Source organism: Gorilla gorilla, chromosome 1, assembly GCF_029281585.2.
Source record: "Gorilla gorilla gorilla isolate KB3781 chromosome 1, NHGRI_mGorGor1-v2.1_pri, whole genome shotgun sequence".
In the NCBI taxonomy this organism is placed as follows: Eukaryota; Metazoa; Chordata; class Mammalia; order Primates; family Hominidae; genus Gorilla; species Gorilla gorilla.
The window spans coordinates 193,325,678-193,334,135 of record NC_073224.2 but is presented as its reverse complement, the minus strand read 5'-3'; the positions used below and the strand labels follow the sequence as shown (position 1 = coordinate 193,334,135).

At 47.3% G+C, this 8,458-nt stretch overlaps 1 protein-coding gene across 27 annotated transcripts in view; it reads right to left on the bottom strand.

Moving 5' to 3' along the window:
• Positions 1 to 8,458, bottom strand: part of MKNK1 (MAPK interacting serine/threonine kinase 1) — a 46,511-nt gene that overhangs the window by 13,949 nt on the left and 24,104 nt on the right. For 25 of the 27 annotated variants that reach the window (XM_055347949.2, XM_063699102.1, XM_063699115.1 and 22 more), the window contains 3 exons: positions 5,171 to 5,250; positions 3,543 to 3,616; positions 667 to 771 (listed from right to left, as the gene is read on the bottom strand). In XM_055347949.2, coding sequence (XP_055203924.1) covers positions 667 to 771; positions 3,543 to 3,616; positions 5,171 to 5,250 — 259 coding nt within the window. The remainder of the gene's footprint in view (positions 1 to 666; positions 772 to 3,542; positions 3,617 to 5,170; positions 5,251 to 8,458) is intronic. The other 2 variants (XM_063699116.1, XM_063699106.1) reach the window with 1 other exon arrangement.

Below are 8,458 nucleotides of genomic sequence, written 5' to 3'. Positions count from 1 at the left end.
AATTTCCAGGTGGTGGCACACACCTGTAGTCCCAGCTACTTGGGAGGCTGAGGTGGGAGGATCACTGGAGCCCAGGGAGGTTGGGGCTGCAGTGAGCCCTGATGGCACCACAGCACTCCAGCCTAGGTGACAGAGAGAGACTTTGTCTAAAAAAGAAAAAAAGGAAAAAGAAAAATAGATTTTTCATTTACTGTGAACAAGATATATTAAACTACATATATCCTATCATGCCAATTTTGAAAAGAGACAGAGGTGGTGTATTTTAAGACTAGAAGGAATAACATCAAGATATTCACACTAAGAAGGTTGTATTGTGTATGAGCTTTATATTCCTCACACGATAAGAATCTAAGAAAAGAAACATCATCCACACACAGTCACACATACCCTGTTCAATGTGAAATTTATTCTTTCTCCTCCCTGCTCTTTCTCCTGTATCCCTGTGCTGCTCAACAGCTCCACCACCCACCCACCATCCGCAGCATAAGCCTAGGAGCCATCCTGGACTGTTTCTCCCCCAACTCCCACGGGTGAGCATGTTCACACCTCAAGCGGCCTTCCAGCCACACCATCTCCTGCACCAGCCCTCTGCCTGGCCTACCACCTCCCTTGGTACCCAGAGGCTGGCCAGCCCAACCCACCCACCAAGGCAAAGGCTGGGTTCACCTTTGGTATGCAGGAAGTCAAGGGCAGCAGCAACGTCCCGCACCACTCGGCTGGCTTCTCGCTCATTGAAGTGCTTTTGCTTCTGGATGTGGGCTAAGATGGAACCTGGGGAGCAGAGGGGACACAGAAGAATGCCTTTTTGGGCTCTGGTAAGTATAAGTTTTTTTTTTTTAGACGAAGTCTCACTCTGTTACCCAGGCTGGAGAGTAGTGGCACGATCTCGGCTCACTGCAACCTCCGCCTCCCGGGTTCAAGCGATTCTCCTGTCTCAGCCTCCTGAGTAGCTGGGATTACAGGCAGGCATCACCATGTCCAGCTAATTTTTGTATTTTTTTTTTTTTTTAGTAGAGATGGGGTTTCACCGTGTTGGTCAGGCTGGTCTCGAACTCCCGACCAAGTGATCCGCCTGCCTCAGCCTCCCAAACTGTTGGGATTACAGGCATGAGCCACTGTGCCTGGCCGTATAACTTCTTAGAGGCCAAGTTTTCCCAAGTTTGGAAAACTTGGGGTGGGGACATAGGGATTCACCGCTGACTCATCACTACCTGTCCAGCTCCAAGTGTGGGGCCTGGTACGGAGGAGGTACCAGCTTGTATGTCTGTTAAACAAAACTGGACTACTCTCTTCTGTACCTGTCTATGAGGAGCTCAGAAGCGAGAGAGAACAACTATAAATAGGGCCAAAAAACACTAATGATGCTGAGGCTGATTTGGCTTCTGCAATCAAAAGGAATAAAACTGAAGGCACTTGGAGCTGAGGGGGCCTTTCTGCAGCAACATTTTCTCCCCTGCATCTTATCTCTGATCCAAATAAGAGCACAAACTTTCAAATGGAAATGCCACACCCTTGCCAGACATGTAAAGGCCTGGGAAAAGGGGGGAAAAATGGGTTTTCCTCCTGAGCTTTCCCATTCATTATTGTTTTGTTGGCAATGGCTAACATTTACTGAGTAGTTACTAGTGCCATGTGCTATGGAATACTCTTGAAATAAACTGTCTTATTCTCACCACAATTGGACAAAATGGGTAGTACACTTATTCTCGTTTTACAGAGAGAGATCCTGAAGCCAAAAAGAAAAATGGTTGAGCAACTTGCCCAAGATTACGCACCAGTAAGGGGTGAGGCCAGGACTTAGGCCCAGGGCAGTCAGGCCTCCGAGTCTGTGCAGACATCCCCCAGCAGGACTTGTGGTCTGACTGCTGCAGGGATGGACTCTCTTGAGCCAACCACACTGGCTCTGGCCTCAATAAGCTACATTAAGTTTACTGATATGGCAACAGAGGATCCCATCTGCATGTAGCATTTCAAACATGTAATTAACAGTCAGTCATGTGTTATTGGGTGGTGCAGGGGCAGACACAGGCAGGAACATGCGGCTTGGCTTCATGTGGTTTATGTTTACTACTAGAAGCCAGCATTTCTGGGCTGAAGGTATTATCTCTGTGTCCTAAAAATGGCACATGTCTACTGTTTTTTAGGGGGGATGGGGAGGGCATGAGAGAAGGGGAAGAACTGCCAAAGATTGTTCGCTTGCCAGATTAAACAACAGATCCCAATGTGCTAGGGAACATTCCCAGAAAACCGGCTCATGACTAGGTCCTAGCTTGCTCTGCTGTAGTGAGCCTCGTTTCCAAATCTGTTAAAAGCAGAGAATAATGCTTTACATACTTTTTTTTTTTTTTGAGACAGAGTCTCACTCTGTTTCCCAGGCTGGAGTGCAGTGGTGTGATCTCGGCTCACTGCAACCTCTGCCTCCCAGGTTCAAGCGATTCTTCTGCCTCAGCCTCCTGAGTAGCTGGGATTACAGGCATGTGCCAGCACGCCCAGCTAATTTTTGTATTTTTAGTAGAGCCGGGTTTCACCATGTTGGCCAGGCTGGTCTTGAACTCCTGACCTCAAGTGATCTGCCCACCTTGGCATCCCAAAGTGCTGGGATTATAGGCGTGAGCCACTGTACCTGGTCTACTCTACATACTTCTAAGACATCCCCCAGCATACCAAATTGTTTTAATAATATTAGTAGCCAACATTTATTGGGCCCTTAGTGCCTACCAGACACTGTCCTAAGCATTTCACATGAATTATCTCATTTAATCTTCATAGCAACCCAGTGAGGTAGGTGCTATCAATATCTCTATTTTATAGAAGGGAATATTGTTTAGAAAAGGTTAAGTGACTTGCCCAAGATCACATGGCTAGTAAGTGATGGAGCTAGACATAACATAAGCTTTAGCTGTGTTGGTTTCTAAAGCACGCTCCCTCAACCACCAAGCCCCTCCGTGTGGCCCTCCATGCAGTTCCAGACATCCCTGCAAGTGTGTCCTAAGACTGGGGGAGTGATGGGAAGGGAAAGGGTTTCTCTACCCCACCTCATTATGTCAGAAAAGCAACTTAAGTATACACCCCAGTGATTATGTGTGTGGGTGATGGCATCTTTCCATCTGAAGGATGGCACATTCTCAGGCTTCCCCTTTATCCTGGGTCTGTGTCCCAAACAATAGGACCCTCCTTCCTCTGTTTTAGCCTTTCTAGACTTCGCAATGTATTTGAGAGCTTCCACCCCATAATTAATGTAGTTAAACAGTGAACATGTCAAAACGGGATTGATAAATCGATGACTAAATGTATCTATATATGACTCCTATTACAATGAAAAGGCATTTATAAAATACCCACACAGGTGACATTCTAAGCTCTGCAAAATGCTAATTATCATCCTTCCCTCCGGCCTCCCTTCTCCCAAATCAAGGGCAGTTTTTAAGTCCTTCATCCTTTTTATTAGCTTGACTCGTTTTGGAAGTCTCTGGGATTCATGATGGATGATCACCACCCTGGGTCTTAATCAGAAGTCCACACACATACTCAACGGTAAGTACCTCCTTGCAATTTCTCAAAGACCAAGTAAAACCTTGTGTCATCTTCAAAGAACTCAATCAGCTCCAAAATGTTCCTTAAATAGGGAAAATAGGAGGAGAGGGAAAAGGGGGGAAATGGTATTATATATTAAAGTCTACTTACAAATATACAATGAAAAAAATATACAACACCTGGTAGTGGGGCAGAAACCAACTTGAAATCAGAATGCTTATTAAAGACCCGCGTATGGAAGCAGCCAATGGTGTTAGCAAGATTCAGGTCACCTTATCTTTCCATAATGTTTAGTCTCTGGTGTTTTCACCAAGTCTGTGCTGTCAAACCCCAGCCCTAAAACCCACTAGGTAGAGTTATAAAAAAGTCCCGGTCACATTAAACTGAATAAAATCTGCAGCCGACTGGAAGCAATTGCGGCTAATAACACTGAATAGTAGGTGTGTGTCCTGGAGGCAAGCAGCAAATAATTACTTGCCCTCCCTCTTGCCCATAAATCACGGGGCAGTATTTACATTGCCTGGAGAAAATGGAAACATCTGTCAAATAGACTTGGGGCCTAACGTGGGCACCGCTAGACCCTAACTGCTAAGCGCTGCTTAATGAAACGGCCGCGTTCCTGGCTGCTGTAGCACTTGTGGCCTTCCCCGGTGAGCACTCTCTGTCTGCCCGAGTATTTCAGTGCTCCGCCAACAAGGTCGTCTTGTAACTCAGTAGGGAAGCTACCAGCCTGGACATTGGAGGTGTTGTAGGCTTTTTTTCTTTTACAGAATAAAATAAACCAAGTAGAGTCTCTAATGCTGAACTAAGAAGCTGCAGGGCTGAAAATAAAAATCTGTCCCTCATAAAAAAAATGCTGACTACTTTGGGAGATATGAGGCTTTTACTAGTGTGAAGGCATCCAAATAAGATGGGCAAAATGGCCTAATTTGAAAGCAGATTGTGGAGGCAGTGCCTGGAGTTAAATCAACAGCAGCCCCCGTCCTCCAATCCTCCAAGCTTAATGACAAAGCCATCAATACCAGGCCACTGGCTCCCCGCTGACCCTGCTGTGGAGGGAGAGAGGGGGAAGTGGAGTCTTAGAGGTGCCCCTGATTTAAAGCCACAGTGGGAGAGCCGCTCATTTGGAGCTGGTGGTGGGCAGAATGAACTGGGGCTAGAGATGAGCCGGACCCAGCTATCTAGAAGGTTCCAGGATCTTACTGGTATCTACACATATGTAAATATTCTAGGAGCAGAAACAGCAGCAAATATTCTTAACAGTTCTCCTCATCTTGGTTTTAAGGCAAGTCCTTAAAGATTTCTACCAGGCAACACTCAGTCAACCTAGTTTCCACAGGTACCGAAAGAAATAAAACCCCATTTCCCCCCAACAACCACTGATTCAGATAGTTCATTCTTCTAACTTGCCTGAATAGATGATATTTACAGTATTTCAGAAGAGATAATAGCTCCTTTGCTGTTACTGCTGCTTTTCCTTTCTCTCCCTAACACTGAAAGGGGCGGAAGGAGGTACCTGCCTTGTGGGGACAGGAATGAGAGCTAAATGCTGGAGTCAGGAGATGGTAAGAAATAGCCTCCTCTTCTGTGGCCAAGCGTCCCCCCAGAGAAGCAGCGAGAATCACATGATACTCACTTGTTTCCCTGACACTGATACAGCGTCTCCACCTCTCGAAACACCCTACTCCGACTGTGCCCTGCTTGTTTCTCGATGATCTGTGGGAAGAATAAAATCTGTCATGTACACCCACCTGACTTCCAAACAGCCCCTTGGCAGGAGCCCTCTGGGAGAATGCAAGGCCACACTCAGTCCAAATCCAGTGTCCAGCAGAAGTCTGGCCTAGGCCTTGGTGACACCGGCACTGTGGCTCTGTTGGCAAAGCAGCAGACTGGCCTCAGGGCTTTCCAGCCCAGCTGAGCCCGTTCCACTCTGGCCAAGCACAACACCAAGGAAGTGAATGAGGCTGCTGTCCCCAGCTGCCCAGGGGAGGCTGAGGCAGCCGGCAAGACAAAGAGCTACCTTACTCAGCTTCTCCTCCCGTGGGCACCTCTTTCTGCCTTAAGGGTAAGCATTTACTGCGTCTACTGAAGGATCTTCTCGTGCTGGAGGGAGAGGCTGATGCAGGACACCGTGGCGAGGAGCTAAAGCTTTGACACCCAGCTCAGAGGCTGCCTCCACGATCCCCCTGGCAGAAGTAGGCTCTTCCTCTTCTGAGAACTTACTCTCTGGCACATACTGTGTTAAATGATTTATTTATGGCCAGGTGTGGTGGCTCACACCTGTAATCCCAGCACTTCTGGAGGCTGAGGTGGGTGGATCACCTGAGGTCAGGAGTTCTAGACCAGCCTGGCCAACACGGCGAAACCCCGTCTCTACTGAAAATACAAAAAAGTTAGCCAGGCATGGTAGTGGGTGCTTGTAATCCCAGCTACTCAGGAGGCTGAGGCAGGATAGTCACTTGAACTGGGGAGGCGGAGGTTGCAGTGAGCCGAGATTGTGCCACTGCACTCCAGCCTGAGTAACAGAGAGAGACTCCATCTCAAAAAATAAATAAATAAATAAACAATAATAATTTATTTACATAATCTCAGTTGACCTTTATGACAACATCAAAAGATAGGGAGGTATGAAACATTTGCCTACAGTCCAGAGCTGACTCCTAAGCCCTTGCTATCCCACACCTGCTTAGATGCTCTAACTTCTTCGAGGATCTGGAGGCTTTGTCTCTCCTGTGATACGGTGGGCTGCTCCCCCTCCACACTTTTACCTGAGATGCTTGTCAAATGCTGACTGAAGGAACAGATAAGCCAACAGATGGGAGGGTGGTTTCCAAAGGGACTGGCAGCCTCTGCAAAGCTCTCTGGACCCATCTGGAGCCTCAAACCACTGCACACCGAGCCTGTGAGCAAATCTGCAGAGCCTAGCTCTGCCTTACAGCTCCAACGTGCACAGTGGGCAGCACAATGACATCCTCTTCCTTCATTGAGACTTCAAACTTCTCCGATATGATGTGGCACAGACATCCGTGACCAACTGTAATTTTCTAAATAAGTCTGTGTCTGTTTATAAACCACGGTGGGCCCATTATCTGAGTAGAGAGGCGTAGTGCTGGGGAACAGAAGTGATTCAACTTCATTCCCCAAGCATTTCAGATCAAAGTCATGAAGAACTTTCTAGCAGGCAAGCTTTCCACAGCACAGTCTTCTCTGAGGAAGTAATGGGCTCTTGCTACTAGAGATGCGGGAGCGGAACATGGACAACTATCTGGGGAGTCATAGAGGAAATTCAGGGTTATCTTGAAATTCCATCCCAACCTTGAGAGTCTAGGATCAGCTGGGTGCCTATAGGAAAAGCTGTAATAAGCTAAGTATTGTGGGGCCATGTTGGAGAAGTAGCCCATCTCTAGGGAGCTTTGAAAGAGTAGGGGAGAGAAGAAACATGGGCAGAACTGCTGAAACCAAGGAATTGCCAAGCCAGAGTCCAGTGTTTGCCTCAAAGATGCCAGGGGGGATGTGGAGGAAGGGCCAGGTTTTCCTCCCATTATCCAACCTTGAAGAAATATACCTCTCATCCATAAATGTATTGAAACTTTTGAAAATCAGTTTATGTTTGTGGTTTTTACCACATTTAGACAGATATATCAATCTTTTTTTTTTTTTTTTTTGAGACAGAGTCTCCCTCTGTTGTCCAGGGTGGAGTGCAGTGGCACGATCCTGGCTCATTGCAACCTTTGCCTCCTGGGCTCAAGTGATCCTCCCACTTCAGCTTCCCAGGTAGCTGGAATTAGACGCACATGCCACCACGCCACGCTAACATTTTTTTTTTTTTTTCTTTTTGTGACAGAGTCTTGCTCTGTCGCCCAGGCTGGAGTGCAGTGGTGTGATCTCGGCTCACTGTGCAACCTCTACCTCCCGGGTTCATGGGATTCTCCTGCCTCAGCCTCCCAGGTAGCTGGGATTACAGGAATGCACCACGCCCGGCTAATTTTTTTGTATTTTTAGTAGAGATGGGTTTCACCATGTTGGCCAGGCTGGTCTTGAATTCCTGACCTCAGGTGATCGATCAGCCCACCTCAGCCTCCCAAAGTGCTGGGATTACAGGTGTGAGCCACCATGCCTGGCCTAATTTTTCTATTTACACTTAGGCGTATGTTTTAAAAATCACTTGTAATTTATACTGATCTGTTTCCCAAAAGAAATTGAGACAGTGCTCTTGTTACCATGTGAAGCAATACTCCAGCTGAAAGGAACGTGGCTTAGCAGACTTGCTCAACCTTCTAACCCGCAGCTGGGACTGTGGAAAGTTGGTTCAAAGAAGAGAAAACATTTCCTTCAGGAGCCCATTGGGCTGGGATTGCCAATGTGAGGTGGCATTTGACCTGGTGGCTCAGGTGGGTGATTTGAAATCAGCTTGGATTTAAAAAGACCCTTTCTCTAGGTCAGTAGTCCTCAAACTTTGGTGGCTATGAGACTCACGTGGGGAATCTGGTCAAGCTACAGAGATCCAGACCCTATCCTACATCTGGAAACCTGGATCTGTGTGTGCTTTGTTAGAGCTCTAAGGGCTTCTAACACATAGTGGCATTCACAACTGCCCTTCCTACAACAGTAGTCCTCAAGGATTAGTGAGTGTCAGAGTCACCAGGAGAGTTTGTTAACATTTGTATTGCTGGGCCCACCCCTGTTTCTGAGTTGGTACGTCTCAGGTAGGGCCAGGTAGCTTCTATTTCTAACAAGTTCCCAAGCGATGCTGAGGCTGGTCCAGGGCACACATTTTGAGAACCACTGCTCAAGATCCAGCTCTTCTTCCATGTGGAGAGGGCAAGTGGAGGCACAGAGGGGTGACATGAGCCACTTCAAGGCCTTACAGCTAATTAAAGGCAGCAATGAGGCCAGAAGCCACTTCTCCTGCCCCAAAACTGAG